Genomic DNA, 16,350 nt, shown 5'->3' on the forward strand with positions numbered 1-16,350 from the left:
CAAAGGGGGGACCAACTCCATTTTAATGCCCATGGTTTTAGAATGAGAGGTTCAACAAGCACATATCAATCAATCAATCAATCAAGTTGCATTTTATATATGGGTGTGATGTTCGGGTGTCCACATATTGACCATGTTGCTGTGTGAAGCCAGGATAATCAACCTCTGCCTTCACGCACCTAATACTATGTAAGAGTGAGAGGGTTCTAAAATAACCGTGTCTGAAATATCCCGTCCTCTTATTAAATATATAGCAATGACAAATATTATCCTGAACACAGTAAATGATTTTGTTTCAGATAAGAAGTTCTTCCGCGTAATCTGGTTTTGATTCAACATGCAGAGAACTATATACAAGCCATGTATATTATTTGGTTTGCCATGAAGTCTGTTTTATTTTGAAGTTTGTTAACGGAAGTCTTGATGTTGGCAGACACGCCCCTTTAACCAACCTTAGAGGAAGTGTTATTAGCAACTTTGCGACCAAAGGTTCCTGCATGTAAACCTTGAAATTACACTACTGTCCTTCTCCAAGCCCCACACTGAACTTAGCATCTTCCAACATATTTCTTTGCTCTGATTTAACAGGTAGGTTGCATTTAATCTCAACTACAAATGCTCTTTCTCTAGTTTAGTAGGCTCTTAAGTCCACTTGTGTGTGTGTGTGTGTGTGTGTGTGTGTGTGTGTGTGTGTGTGTGTGCACATACGTGAGTGTGACCACACTCTGTATAAATGACCGTTCAAGTATATCATAGGAAGTTTATAGTGATATCATCTGGGTTAGAAACAGATGAGACACACCTTTTTAAGGTGTGCCTGCAATTACATGAGTTATTGTTTAATTGCTCATAGATGAATGTGCAGTGATTCAGGCGAAACCCCACAAGCACATTGTGACATACTGTTCATAATCCTCTGCAGGAACCCAGAGAAGCATTGCCGACATGCAGTAGATACAAGAAGGTGTTTGTGTCATTACACCTCCATCAACATTCAACCAACAGCCACCGTCCAGAAATGCCTCTCTTCCGGGCCTCTGGACCCAGCGCCCCGGGCAAGTCTGGAGCCACGTCAGGGGGCAAGCACAGGATGAAGAAATGGAGGGAAACCAATGAAGACAGAACTGTTGCTTCACTGACCCAGATGTGTCTGGTTAGCCTCGCTGACAACATGAAAGAGTTGTGGGCGAAGGACTATACGGAAAACTACATGGATCGGTACCTTTTTAGGCACATTATGGGGCCTTTCAACATACTACGTAAGTCTAGAGGGCTAAAATTTAGCAGTAGTGTGGGTGTAATATGTCACATTTCATTTAAAAATACGAATCGCCATCACCTCTTTGCAGTCCGCTACACATCCCTTGGCCACAGTCCTACACAGTGGGGTTTGTGTCCTAAAAAACTCAAAATGGAAGAACCATCCACAGTATTAAATTAATTTTCTTCACCCTGCCGATCTACAATTTTAACAATATAATCTGGCATGATATGAGGGAAAAGAAAAGTAAATGCTATGTGCAGTGTTTCCCAAACTTTTCTGGGGACCCACTTTTTAAAAATGACAAACCTTATCTATAAATCATGAGAAGAGCGAATGTGTGCATAAATGAACGTTCCTGATCATTTTTACTGCCACTTCCGCATCACAATATACCAGCCGTTTCGAAGATATACGTTTGAGCAATCATCACTTCGTTTTATCCATCCAACCATCCATCTATCCATCCATCCATCCATCCATTATCCAAACCGCTTATCCTGCTCTCAGGGCCGCGGGGATGCTGGATCCTATCCCAGCAGTCATGGGGCAGCAGGCGAGGAGACACCCTGGACAGGCCACCAGGCCATCACAGGGCTTGCCAGAACAATGATTCATAAATCCTCAGATAACATCAGTACACTCATAACTAAATGTTAGATTTGGTCTAACCAGTGGATTGCATTGGGGGGGGGGGGGTTGACTAACATTAGCTTAGCTAGCTAGCAATTAGCTCACCCCTGGGATAAACTCAGTCTACCAAATCAAGTCATCGCTTTAGCTATATCATCGTATATCGGTCAGAGGAAGAAACGTGTGCAAAATATACATTACCTCGGTCTCAGTTCTTGTGTGAGACCAATACATGAAACGTCGTTCGGTTTACAACCTGCGGATATCGAAACAAATTGTCTAAGCAAGAGTGGCTGGCACGCGTTACTGAAAACATACACATGTTAAATACTTTATAAGTGACACCAACTAAAGGCATTTAGGTTGAGTTAACAGGCCATTTCATTGTTTTCATTTTCTCCCATCAGTAAAACAATATACACGTTTTAAATACTTAATAAATAAGAACAAACTAAGATGAGGCTCAGATTGGATTCTTATCCAACAGCTTATTCAAATGTTCCGTTCCACCTTAAAAGTGACATTATGTCGCCTTTAGGGAGCCCTGTTTAGTCCTTTTTCAAACGATTCCTCAATAAGGACGTTCAGAGGGTCCCTAATAAAGAAATGCTACAGCGCAATTTCCTAAAATTCAGAATTTTGTTAGTCAGTTATACAGAGTGTGACGCCACAGCGTCAGATCGCTGAGACTTTCTTATGTTAAGGAGGAAGAGCCTTTGTAATCAAGCAGGAAGTGCAGTCACACTGCATTATGACCACATGCCATGTTCAGAGGGTAATAAAGAAATGCTACAGAAACATATTGTATAATACAGATTATAACAACACAGTGTCAGATTGTGAAGAATTCTTGACATTAAGGAGAGAGAACCATTGGAATTAAGCAGCAAGTGTTACACATGCAGTGTTCAGATGGTCCCAATTAAAAAATGCTACAGTAAAATGTCCTCAGGATTTCGGCAGGCAGTTATACAGGGTTACTTACACCACAGGGTCAGAATGTTGCGACTTTTGGATAGTTAGGAAGGAGAACCATGGTAAGTAAGCACAAAGTGCAATCACGTTATTTGATCATTTAATTATAGTGTAACGTCATGTTTAGTTATTCTGAGCTTTTTAATATTTCTGAAATCCGTTCCATACAAAAATGCAAACTGGACAGTCACTGTTTATTTCATTTTTCCCCCTTTTGATCGAGGACGTTTACTGTATTCCTTATAGTCTGTCGAAAAATGATTAGAGCACCCCCCCCCCAGGAGACATGACGTCACTTTTAAGGTGGAATGGAAAACGCGAATAAGAAGCTGTTGAATAAGGCCAAGCTGTTGAATAAGGCCAAGCTGTTGAATAAGGCCGCGCTTAAGCATATCAGCTCCTTCACGCCTCAGGGCGCCTACGCTTCCGATGGCCTTCTGACCCCAATGTAGCGAATTCGGGGGACAACGCAACCACAGGAACTGCCGCGGCCGGGACGCGAACCCGTATCGCCCACACCGCAGGAGACATCGCTAACCGCTCGACTAAAGGGTCAGACCCGCTAGTCAAGGACCAACGTGTCTACTTATCCATGCACGTTACAATAAATACGATCATCAGAACAAAACGAACAACTTCAACTTCTTGTTCACGGCTTTTTAAATGCTCGGAACAAGCCTTGTGAAGTGCAGCAATTAGCATGAAAAAGTCAATCAATCAGTTCGAACAGTCAACAATCAATTCGTTAACCAAATCAGCTCTATTCCACGGCAAACGTCATTAGGCCCATTGTGTGCTGCTTGCTTATCCTGAATTGTATCTTTTCACGCCTACTCCAAATATCCTATATCATATTAATCTTACTTACGCCTCGCTGACGTGGGAAGTGGGCCGGCTTGCAAGAGGAGAGCGCAGCGCGCACATCGGGAGCAGCGTTTCAGTCTATTTTTGTGTTTTGTGTTATGGCGGAAACCGCGAGCGTGATAGAAATACCAGCGAGCTCCCCCGTGTGGCTCAAAGGTGTACTGTAGCTATAAATATAAACTAAAGAAAAAAAAAAAGAATTTCTGCAGCATATATACCATGGTTCAGGCAGCGTCGACAGTACACATGGCTTATCAGTAGTTCGTGAAAATCTTGATATTGATTTGGAGATAAAACAGTTTTTTACATTTATTTAACCTTTATTTAACCAGGAAGGATCCCGTTGAGATTACAAACCTCTTTTTCAAGGGAGACCTGGCCAAGATAGGCAGCAGCAATTAGAAAGCACAGATACAAAATCACACAGAAAATTACACATTTGAAAACACAAACAAAAGATAAAAAAAAGAAAAATTAGAAAAAAAGTAAATTACAGGCCGATTATAAAAAACAAGTACATGTTGCGAAATCAGCTTCAAGTACTCTCAATTTGGATTTAAGACATAATAAATAATGACATGGCAAGATAGCTATATATAGATAATGACATGGCTAGATAGCTAGCTAGTCTTGTTAAACATACTGTCAAATTACATTAACTGTTTTTCATCCATACGCAATGTTATTGACTTTGGATCTTGCTAGCATAAAGTTAGCTTTCTGACTCATAGCTGAGCCAAAGGGTTCTATGAGCGGACTAGAAATATCTCGCGTTGCCAAATCGTACCAAAGGTTCATCCTGTCTACTAGAGTAGTAAACAACTCTAACCCGTTATTTTCTTGCCCGGTGCGGGATTCGATACGGGACGTACTGCACCACAAGGCGACATCACTAACCGCTCGGCTAAAACCTCGGACCCGTTAGCTGGGGACTAACGTGTGTTATTAGTAGTTTACACAACGTTTCCATTCCTTTGGCAGCTGATTGAGTACGAAACAAGCTTGTTCTGCCATTTAACAACTCTGAGCTATTATATATATATATATATATATATATATATATATATATATGTGTGTGTGTGTGTGTGTATGTGTATAATTTTTGCTCCTTATTTGTTGAGCACTTTCCCCACCATTGAGTGTTTCTTTTAACACACACACACACACACACACACACACACACACACACACACACACAAACACAATATATATATACTATATATATTCAAAATAATATTTCCAAAGATTTTTTATGTTCCACAGCATAATTACCACAATTTAAGTTTTGAGTATGCTTTATAGATTGACACATAGTAACTGTGTAATTCTGCAACAATCTTAATGCCTCTCTGTATTTTAATGTTCTCTTTCTTGTCCCTCTCTCCAGCGGGTGATCTGGTGGAGGAGCTGACACATCTTCTGTGCTCCAGGAGACAGCTGTCCAGAGCGGCGCTCCATCTCCTGCTGGTCCCTCAGCTCCGTGGCTTGTCGTTGGGAAGCTGTCCTGGTGTAGTCACCCCTACCCTCTGCACCCTCATCGCTGCACGTTGTCAGGTCAGACAGGAACGGGTTTTGGCATCTGGGCTGGCATTTATGATGATTTTCTAGTTCTCAATAGCTAGTGCTTAAGAGCACCTGCCGTCATATTAAATGTATTTCCATAGCATCCCTGGCCTCTAAGATGTCAATCTGTGTCATTTCTTTCCCCCAAAAATGCTTATTCATTATTTCCATCTAGCTTCAACTTCTCCGTGAAATGCTCAGCCTGTTGCTGTTGGCGTGTTAGTGTTGAAAATCTATGATCGGCTAACAAAACCATCAGTCTCGCAAACTCCCCTCCTCCACCTGCCTGCATATTGGCTGAAACCTAACTTCATGAGACATGGCGCATCACATCATGTGACCCAGTACCTCTCTGCCCATGTCTCCTTCACTTTGCTCCCTGGCTCAACCTGGCAGCAGCCTCACAAACCACTATCTAAATTAGCCAAAGTAACTGTAGTCGCCATCGCTACTGTGTGAAAATCAACTTTTGAGTATGCATTGTGTGACATTTTTGGGTTGTGAGATCTGTACACGCCCTGTTGAGAAAGTGAATCAGAAGTCCTTGCCGGTAATAGTGCCAAGGGAGAAGTGAAAAGTCACACTGTGGTTTTGGTGACTCTGCACTCTCAGAGGCCCCAGAGGTAGACTGCTAACTCTCCTGGCCTCCACTCCACCTAGGTGAAGCTGGGGGTGGTTCTCCTTTCCTTCGACCTGCTCAGCACCGTGGGTGGGTGGGTGGGTGGTGGTGGTGGTGGTGGTGGTGGTGGGGGGGGTTTGCACAACTCCAATTTGGAATGTTATTGATCCACACGTCATGCTGTGTAGACAGACATGACTGAGGTTAAAGACATCTTTTAGACTTTTTGATCTTTGAGTTACTAGACTTGTAGATCTAAAACCATACCATATTGTATATATTTTATTGTGTTTGTTAGTGCAAAAATGCAGTGTCCGAGCTGGGAAAATCAAGACTTTGACTGCATATGTTTTTTAAGAAAGGCCAATCATAGTTGGCAGATGAGACAACTGATTAAACAGTGATGCTTAATCTGTTATCTATTTGGAGAAAGGAACACAATATGTAATTTCTTTCACATGTAACCCATTGATGGAAAACATTTGCAGTTGTTGTACTTACCTGATGTATGTTTTCCATCTTTATAACCTGTAACAATATAGTAATATTCAAATACCTTCCCTCTTTCATTTCTCTCTCTCTCTCTCTCTCTCTCTCTCTCTCTCTCTCTCTCTCTCTCTCTCTCTCTCTCTCTCTCTCTCTCTCTCTCTCTCTCTCTCTCTCTCTCTCTCTCTCTCTCTCTCTCTCTCTCTCTCTCTCTCTCTCTCTCTCTCCCCCTCTCTTTCTGTCTCAGGTTCTCTCCAGTTTGGACTTAACTGGAGCACAGCAGCTGCCTTCTCAGGTCCAGGCTGGGATGCTCAACGCTCTGCCTGTCCTGCGCTCATTGTCCCTGGCTGGTACCCTCTGTGATGGGCGGGTAATCAGGACACTTGCCAACAACTGCCCTTTGCTGCGCCACCTAGACATATCCCGCTGTCATTTCCTTTCTCCTGCAGCACTGCTTCCTCTAGGAGGCAGGATTTTCTCTTCCTCTGCTAGTCCTTCTACTTCATCTTTGTGCTGTACATCTACCCCTAAACCTTCCATTCCGTCTTCCTCCTCTGTCCCCTCTTCCTCATCCTTGTCCTCCGCCCTGTCTCCGCTCCCCCTCAGCAGCCTCAAAGCTCTGGATATTGGGTTTGGGGAAGAAGAGGGAGATCCGGTGGCAGTTGCAGCCTACCTCTTGCTCTCCTTACCACTCTTGGAAAAGGTGGCCATCGAGGGCCTTGTTCAGGCCTGTAGTCTAATCTACCATAGAGAATTCAGCCAAACAGAGAAGTTCGCGAGCAGAGAAGGACTCCTACCACTTGAAGAGGTCTGGGATGAAATGAGGAGGAGCATGATACAGGAGAAGGACAGATATCGGAAGAGCAAAGCGGGAGCGGTGGATGAAGAAGACATAGAGGAGGAAGCGAGGCTGTCTTGGGAGGTGCACGAGAGTGACTGTGACGATGGAGATGGTGATACAAGAGGAGCGGTAGGGTCAAGCTATCCTCAGAAAAACCCGAGAAGAGAAGGAGTCGTGGAAGACGGTGAAAAATGTGTGGTGTCAAGGTCAGTAGATGAAAGACTTGCATTACGTCTGAAGGATATCCAGAGAATAAATTTTGCCTCCCTGGAGACAGTAGTCCGATTGTGCCCTGATGTCCACTCTGTAACTCTGGTCTTTGATGATGAGAGAGATGACAGAGGAAGAATCCAGGGCTCTATGTTGGCCGCAGGCCTCCAGAACTGGTCAGGCCAACTGCGGAGCCTTTCAGTACAGTACCCAGGGCCTGTGGTGGATCTCCTTCCTGCCCTGCAAGTTGTAGGCTCCTCCCTGGTCTCCCTCACCCTGGAGGGGGTGATAACCAGTCCTCACACCCCTCTGCTGGAGGTCATCCAGGCCTGTCCCAAGCTCAGAGAACTTTCCATTTCTGCTGAGCCTCCTGCCATTCTACAAGAGGAAGAAGAGCGGGACAACGGAGATGATCAGAACCTTCCAAGTCTGCCTCACCTCTCCTCTCTCACGCTACGGTAAGTAAGTATGTAAGTCAAGCTTCGAGATCTTAAGGTGCATTCCGACATAGAGCAACTCTGGCAAGTTGTTGCCAGACTCGATTCGTTTACTATGAGAGTGAGTGATGTGGGAGACAAGGGGCGATTCAGCAGTATGCATGGGGCGGCGACTTGTGTAAAATTGAGGGAAGCTGAACTTTGGCTGATATGTTGCCCATAATTCCCAACAACAACCAATCAGATTTAAGCATTTCCCTTCTTACCTATCAAGCTGGAACACCAAACCAAATTTTGGCTCCCATCTGCCACTAAAACAAAAACGAAGGACAAGCTTATTTTTCACCTTATTTGATAAAACATTGAACACCAGGAAAGAGGTGGCTACGTGCATTGATATGGAATTGATGAATTACATATTTAACAACTAGTTAAAATGTTGTGAGCACATCTGAGCTACATGGCGGAATCGAACACACGGGGATATGCCCACAAGCTGTCAACACCAGCAACTTCGGTGATACATTGCCTCGTGTCTGAACACCGTTAAGAACCCCTGTTTTATTAATTAATATTACACTGCATTGGCCTGCTTAACTTCTGTCGTTCTTATGATACTAACAGTACAACACCACCTCCAACAACAGATACAATAACACAACAAGTATAATGGCTATTTTCCCCAACTTTTTTTGGCAAAAGACATGTCAAGTGTGTTCAGAAAATAGAGAAGAATACTCTCTAGCATCTGGGCTACAACCCCCATGTTTCAAATGTCGAATGCTGATGTGCTCATGAGCAAAACGTCGAATTCCTTCCACCTGCAGACATGCCACTTACACTCTGACCTCCAGGTGGAGTCTGATAAGCGAAAAGGGACTTTTCCTGCAGGGATCCATAAAATAGCCAAAACTGTGATTATTTGGACATTGACACTGAGGTCGTTGAGTGGCTGTTTTCGTGATACAATGGGAAAGGGCTCCTTTTCTACAGTTAAGATGTTGCTCTTGTAGTTCCCAGGCTTTTATGGATAATTAAGCCATTCATGACCAACCACAACAGCAAATTTCCCCACAAAAATGTACTGGGGCTCAAAGAGGGGAGCCATGTCCCCAAACTCTACCAGAGAAAACAGTAGCCTGCTTTTCTTCAAATAGTTCTCTGAAACTGGTTGTAATGTCTGCACCACTGAGCCATACCTGTAAGAGTAGCAACAAAAACAGGAATAGGAACTTAGATCCACATGATGAGCTTGTCACCTTAAAATGGGAAATCCCTACAAGGGTTTAATAGTTTCTGTTTTACTGTAACGTCCGCTTTGTCCGGGCGGCACGGTGGCGCAGTAGTTCGCACGGTCGCCTCATAGCAAGAAGATCCTGGGTTCGAGCCCCAGGGTAGTCCAACCTTGGGGGTCATCCCGGGTCGTCCTCTGTGTGGAGTTTGCATGTTCTCCCCGTGTCTGCGTGGGTTTCCTCCGGGTGCTCCGGTTTCCTCCCACAGTCCAAAGACATGTAGGTCAGGTGAATCGGCCCAACTAAATTGTCCCTAGGTGTGTGTGTGTGTGTGTGTGTGTGTGTGTGTGTGTGTGTGTGTGTGTGTGTGTGTGTGTGTGTGTGTGGGTGTGTGGGGGCGGGCCCTGGCGGCCTCTCCAGGGTGTCTCCCCTCCTGCCACCTAATGACTGCTGGGATAGGCTCCAGCATCCCCGTGACCCTGAGCGCAGGACAAATGGTTTGGATAATGAATGGATGGATCCACTTTGTCCTCCTTAGAGAAATGCATAATTAGATTTTTCTCAACTCTGTCGAATAATTTTTCTCCTGCTCTTTAGTCCACGATAGTAAATAATAATAATAATAATAATAACTCAGCGGAATATTCCTAATTTCAATCAGGGGCATAGATTACGTTTTGCGTTCAAGTTGGTTCAAGAGTGGCATTAAATTCTGGGTAACCAGGTCAGATAAACGAAATAATTCCTTAGTCTCCAAATGTTATCTGGGGATGCCCCACTCTGACAGCCTCACATAAGAAATCCATATTCTAAAGTGAAGGCTATAGACAGTAGTCACCTGCCATTGATGATTTAACCCCCCCCCCTCTCTCTCTCTCTCTCTCGCTATGTCTGCAGCTTTTTCTATGAACACAGGCCTGACATGTCCTGGTGGGCTCTGAGGAGGGTGATCAGGTGTCTCCTCTCCGGCTCTCCCTTTCTGGAGAGGGTTTCTCTGGTGGCCGTGCCTTGCCCTCTCGATTCTGTATTGCAAAACGTAATGTCCAGACCTTACGGGAACCCGAGTTGTAACCAACGACAAGTGGCAGATTCTTCACACCCTGGTCCCCTGCCGCTTGCATGGCTGCAGGAGCTCTGCCTGGCCCACACCAATGTTTCCATAACGACAGTGACGGCTATAGCGGAAAGGAGCAAGCGGATCAAGTACTTGGACCTGAGCGGCTGCTGGAAAATCACCTCACATGAGTTTATGATATTTCGAATGTCCCATCATGTCAACCTAATCTGCGAGTATTAGCAGACGCGGGAGGTCCTAACACAGGAACAATGGAGTATCTTGTAACTGCACAACTATATATTCATGTTAGACTTCAGCTTTGAATTTGACAGACAGTGGTGTCCAGAAGTCCCCTATGGAAATGTGAGAGGAAGAGGAAAACCTTTGTTGTCAATGTATAGAATACAACAAAATTAAGAGCGCTGCCCCTGATGCATTAAAGACACAGGGAAACAAAACAACACAAAAACAACCACAATATCCAGACAATCACAGCCAACAACAGATGTTCTAAAACAACGAATAAGACAAATAAGTAAATATGGTGTGCTTTTGTACTAGAATAAACATACTTATTGCACTATAATAAATGTAATTATTGCACTAGTATGAACATGTGGAGGCATGGAGGTGTTTAGGAGAGATGGCAGTGGTTTTTTTTTAACTAGATTGTTTAACACAATCTTGGAAAGTGAGAGGATGCCTGAGGAGGGGAGAAGAAGCACACTGGTACCGATCTTCAAGAATAAGAGTGTTGTGCAGAACTGTAGCAACTACAGAGGTATAAAGTTGATCAGCCACAGCATGAAGATATGGGAATGAGTAGTGGAAGATGGGTTAAGAGGAGAGGTGATGATTAGCGAGCAGCAGTATGGTTTCATGCCACGAAAGAGCACCACAGATGTGATGTTTGCTTTGAGAGTGTTGATGGAGAAGTATAGAGAAGGTCAGAAAGAGTTGCATTGTGTCTTTGTGGCTTTGGAGAAAGCATATGACAGCGTGCTGAGAGAGGAGGTGTGGAAGTTGGGAGTAGCAGAGAAGTATGTAAGAGTGGTTCAGGATATGTAGGAGGGCAGTGTGACAGTGATGAGGTGTGTGGTAGGAATGACAGATGGGTTCAAGGTGGAGGTGGGATTACATGAAGGATCAGCTCAGAGCCCTTTTTTGTTTGCAATGGTGATGGACAGACAAGATCAGGCAGGAGTCTCCGTGGACTATGATGTTCACAGATTACATTGTGATCTGTAGGGTGCAGGTTGAGGAGAGCCTGGAGAGGTGGAGGTATGCACTGGAGAGAAGAGGAATGAAAGTCAGTAGGAGCAAGATGAAATACCTATGCGTGAATGAGAGGGAGGGCAGTGGAATGGTGAGGATGCAAGGAGTAGAGGTGACAAGGGTGCATGAGTTTAAATACTTGGGGTCAACTGTCCAAAGTAACAGGGAGTGCAGAAGAGAGGTGAAGAGAGTGCAGGCAGGGTGGAGAAGAGTGTCAGGAGTGATTTGTGACAGAAGGGTACCGGCACGAGTTAAAGGGAAGGTTTACAAGATGGCTGTGAGACCAGCTATGTTGTGTGGTTTGGAGACAGTGGCACTGATAGGAGGCAGAGCTGGAGGTGGCAGAGTTGAAGATGCTAAGATTTTCATTGGGAGTGACGAAGAAGGACAGGATTAGGAACAAGTATATTAGAGGGACCGCTCAGGTTGGACAGTTTGGGGACAAAGCAAGAGAGGCAAGATTGAGATGGCTTGGACATGTGTGGAGGAGAGATGCTGGGTATATTGGGAGAAGGATGCTGAATATGGAGCTGCCAGGGAAGAGGAGAAGAGGAAGACCAAAGAGGAGGTTTATGGATGTGGTGAGAGAGGACATGCAGGTGGCTGGTGTGACAGAGGAAGATGCAGAGGACCGGAAGAGATGGAAACGGATGATCCGCTGTGGTGACCCTTAACGGGTGCAGCCAAAAGTAGTGGTAGTAGTAGACTGCACTGGTATAAATGTAATTGCACTATGATGGTTTGCCATAGAAAGACAGTCAACATGTTAACAGCCTTAAATGTGTTTGCGTCCATCAGTTATCAAAACCCAACACTACCTTTCACTCAGTTGGAAAATCTAAAGCAAGATCACAGCATTTTTTTACTGACACAAGTCTAAACATGTTGCCAGTGTTAACAGAAGTCTGGATTTCTCAATATATGGTTTGCCCACCATCTGACCTAATCACAACTCATGTCATTCTGTCTAGCCTCGATTCCACCAGTTTGTGCAGACTTTGGGAACCCAAATCATTCCAGGACTTTCTTGACTTGTCCTGTGAGATATGGACTTTAATATATTTAACCAGCAGGAGGCGACATTTTATCACTCAGACCTGCTTGGGGGTGGTGGGGGGGGGGGCTGATGACTCTGTACATCTCTTTCTTCCTCTTTCCACTTTTGCAATAATCAGTCCTTTTGAACAGCACAGCGAGTGTCTGTGCAGTACTTAATTCCTTCTTCTACGGAAAACGACACCTTCACATTAGAAGTGACGCTGAAATTATTTCATCTGTGTCTTTGAATTGGCAAACTATTGCAAATAGCTGTGACTATTAACTAGAGTTTCAATTGCCCATCATCATCATCATCTTGGGAACAGTTGCAATCACGGCATTGTAAGAAAAAGGTGACAGATTGTCTGAAGCGGTTAGAACGGGACAATGCTACCGACAGAATTGTGTACCACAGATTATACCCAGGGGAAGCTGCACCTAGTCTGTGTGGTTTACCTAAAGACACATAGACAGGGTGTGGCATTATGGCCTATTGTTTGTATGATTAACTCAGTGACCTATAATGTCTCCAAGTTTGTGGCATCTATTCTTTAACCTGTTGGTAGGCAGTAATGAACATCACACTCAGAGCACCATGGATTTTGTGGATAAGGTGAGGGGCATCATTATGGAGGGGGATGAAACAATGGCCTCTTATGATGTTAAGTCCCTCTTCACGTGCGTTCCCGTTGATGAAGCAGTGGAGGTAGTCTGTATGAAATTATAAAATGACCCCACCCTTAGCAATAGGACCACTCTTAACGCTGACCAAGTGTATCTGCTCCTGAAGCTGTGTCTTCAGTCCACATACTTGACATACAGGGGGCAGCACTATAGGCAGAGGCATGGGTGTGTTATGGGTTCCCCAGTCTCACCGGGTCCCCCAGCACAAACAGCAATATAGTGTACGCTGTTAAGTGCCAGGAGGATTGCTGTGACTTTTGCATTGGGGCAAACAGACACTGGCCAAGAGGATGGCACAAGACAGGAGAGCTAACACGTCAGGCCAGGACTCCACAGTCTGCACCCTTCTACAGGCCAGTGGCCACTCTTTCAAGGATGAGGATGTGCACATCCTTGATAGGGAGGAACGCTGGTTTGAACGGGGACTCAAAGAGGACATCTATGCGAAGAGGGAACGACCATCCCTGAACCGGGGGGGGGGGGGGCGTACGAGTACATCTGTCACCATCTTACAGTGCTGTGATCCCAAATCCTCTAGCGGCAATGAAGGCCGACTGTTGGTTCGCATCACATCGCCTGCCATCTGGGCCAAAAAGTAGCACTTGAACACACGGCAAAGACTACAGCCAAGGGCCAACTAGCATGCACGTTCTGCACTGATTCCCTAAACTGGACAACCAATCAGAGTGAGCTCTCTCACTGACGGGCTCCACCAATTCAACATGCTGAATCGGCCGAAAGGCTTCCAACAGGGGTCCGACTAGTGCCAACGGTGCGGGACACACGACAAAAACTAGGGTCACAGATGCTCATTCACGGCCTGACATTGGCCGACGCCCTGGTGTGTCAGCCCCCTAAACTCTAGTTAATGCTCACGGCAATTTGCATATGAAACCGACCATTGGTTTCAGTCGTTATGCCACTGTATTGTTTATAAGGGGGGAGATACCTGCAGTCAGCTGAGACCGAAGAGGTCAGATGAGTGATGGAAACGTTTCTCTCAATAAGCCTTGTGTCCGGATGAACTGATTCAACTTTCTGTGATGTGCACTTGGATGTGTCATTTGAATAATCATTTTAAAATGCACTTGATTGGTCGAGATCTGACTAACGTCTGTCACTGAGTGATGTTAGTTCTGAAGGTTGAATTACTAACCTGTCATTTTTGTAACCTTTTATCAAAACTTGGTTTTACTGCTTGTTGATGCATTCAATACCAAGCTCCCCCATGAAAATGTTCACATGATGTAGGAACTGTGACGGCCTGGCGGCCTGTCCGGGGCGTCTCCCCGCCTGCCGCCCAGTGACTGCTGGGATAGGCTCCAGCATCTCCGCGACCCTGAGAGCAGGTAAGCGGTTCGGATAATGGATGGATGGCTGTAGGAACTGCTATTCAAGAAAAACGTGATATGGTGCCTTAAATAAATAATATCAGCGATGTTTTCCTGTTCTAAGAAAGCGACGTGTCTTGAGAAAAATACACAATTGTCATGTACTTGAGGTGGACACGGCGTAGTTTTTGTTAAAAGAACCTTTCTATAATGTAATCGTGTATTTAGTTACACATCCTTTTAACCAAGGATTTAATTGACATTGCAAACAACTGGTACCCGGAGTAATTTTGATGTATATGGGTATGGATACTGAATCCTTATTAAAGGGAATGATTTTTTTTTCTTTTCATGTTTATAATCGTTACTGTTACTTATTTGGAATCTGGGCACTTTTATTCAATTCTGCGCTTAACTGGCTGCAAAAAAAGATGAGACGTGGTTCCTGCGTGAGGCCGCGTAGTGTCTAGATGGCCCTCTCTTCTGCTAATAGATGGGGTTCAGCATCAGAGAACAGGCCTTGGTGAACCGCGTGCCTTCATTAATGTCATGTCAGGTTCTGTTATAATCACCCTAAAGGGTTTGGCAATCACCTACATATGAAAGGCTCTGCTCGTATGGTGCACCCCGCCATTCATTATCACTGATCCGATCACCTGCTCCCCCTCCCCCTCCCCCCGAGTCCTCAGCCACGTTGCCATTCCTGTAATTCATTAGTCAGGTGCAGGTGCAGGCTGTCGCCGCTCACCCTGAGATAAGAGTCTGACTTCCGGTCTTCGCCACGCTTCAGTATGTATGGCTTCAGCGCCGGAGAAGAATCGCCTGACCGTCTGCTACGAGCAGCGTTTCCAAAGTCTCACAGTTTGAAAACATAAGAGTCTACCAGTCCTGCCGGTAGATCTCCTGTGTTACTCGAGTACATGTGGCTCGTCTTGTCTGTGCGCCTGTTCGTGTCCCACTGTGTGTGTGTGTGTGTGTGAGTAGTTGGTGTGTATTTTGGTGTGAGCCGTCATCGTCGGGCCTGAGCTCAGACTGGTCTAATCTGGTTACACGCTGGGAAAGTTTAGTGACGTCACCACAGGTCACCCCTCCCTAATCTCAACCACTCCCCCCCCCCCGGCCATCGAAATAAACTCACACGGTTTTAGTCTCTCTCGCTCTCTCTCTCTCCCTACCTCGTCCATTCATTGGGGCTCCAGTGTGCTCGCCGCCTGTTCTACTTGTTTTCTTCTCCTGCTTTCGTTTGTAATAAGAAACTACCGGGGCTCCCTTTGTATGCGTTTATGACCCAGGGCGTAACATCTAAAATTAATGCCTCGGAATAAAAACGCCCAGTAACCACTTCCTAAAGAGTCTCTAAATTAACACAGCGAAGGGCTATTTCGACCTGACCCAGTTATGTGATATAGTGAACTTTAAATTTGCAGAGCTCTACAAACACGAAGGTCCTGTCCTCGACAGCGTGAGAGGGGAAAAAGCTGGATGGTAAAACCGACGGCTTGTGTTGGACTCGGCGTCTGGACGCGCTGCCCTCCTCTCCCTCACGGGACGCAGGGCAGTTACCCACGTCAGAGGGCAATGGTAATATCGCAGACCAAAATAAATGGTAATAAGATACAATAGAGAACTGTGAGTATCCTGGTTCGGTGGTATGCGAGTGTGTTGTGTGCACATTTACTGTGCACTACTAAACACTCAAGGCAACATACAGTGAGTGCAACAGTGGTTCAAGCTCAAATGAACGAGTCAGACAACATTACAGTAAACCAGTAATACAAAGCACAAGGGACCGACCAGTTGGGTTTTGAATGATATATGTAAATATATCAATACTTCGAAGGACT

At 45.1% G+C, this 16,350-nt stretch overlaps 1 protein-coding gene across 1 annotated transcript; it reads left to right on the forward strand.

Annotated features, from left to right (window-relative positions):
• The first annotated feature begins 1,018 nt into the window (after positions 1-1,018).
• si:ch211-214j8.12 (uncharacterized protein LOC100000539 homolog) lies at positions 1,019-10,418 on the forward strand. Its single transcript, XM_056279935.1, has 5 exons — positions 1,019-1,259; positions 5,121-5,287; positions 6,649-6,916; positions 7,019-7,910; positions 10,037-10,418. The coding sequence occupies exons 1-5, from the start codon at positions 1,019-1,021 to the stop codon at positions 10,416-10,418; spliced, it is 1,950 nt and encodes a 649-aa protein (XP_056135910.1).
• The last annotated feature ends 5,932 nt before the right edge of the window (positions 10,419-16,350 follow it).

This window comes from Lampris incognitus, chromosome 1 (genome assembly GCF_029633865.1).
Source record: "Lampris incognitus isolate fLamInc1 chromosome 1, fLamInc1.hap2, whole genome shotgun sequence".
Classification (NCBI taxonomy): domain Eukaryota; kingdom Metazoa; phylum Chordata; class Actinopteri; order Lampriformes; family Lampridae; genus Lampris; species Lampris incognitus.

Excerpts from the sequence above, each read along its gene's own strand:
- si:ch211-214j8.12 (XM_056279935.1), top strand. The coding sequence starts at position 1,019 with ATGCCTCTCTTCCGGGCCTCTGGACCCAGCGCCCCGGGCAAGTCTGGA. Across the intron at positions 1,260-5,120 it reads GGGGCCTTTCAACATACTAC|CGGGTGATCTGGTGGAGGAG; the intron begins GTAAGTCTAGAG and ends CCCTCTCTCCAG. Across the intron at positions 5,288-6,648 it reads TCATCGCTGCACGTTGTCAG|GTTCTCTCCAGTTTGGACTT; the intron begins GTCAGACAGGAA and ends TTTCTGTCTCAG.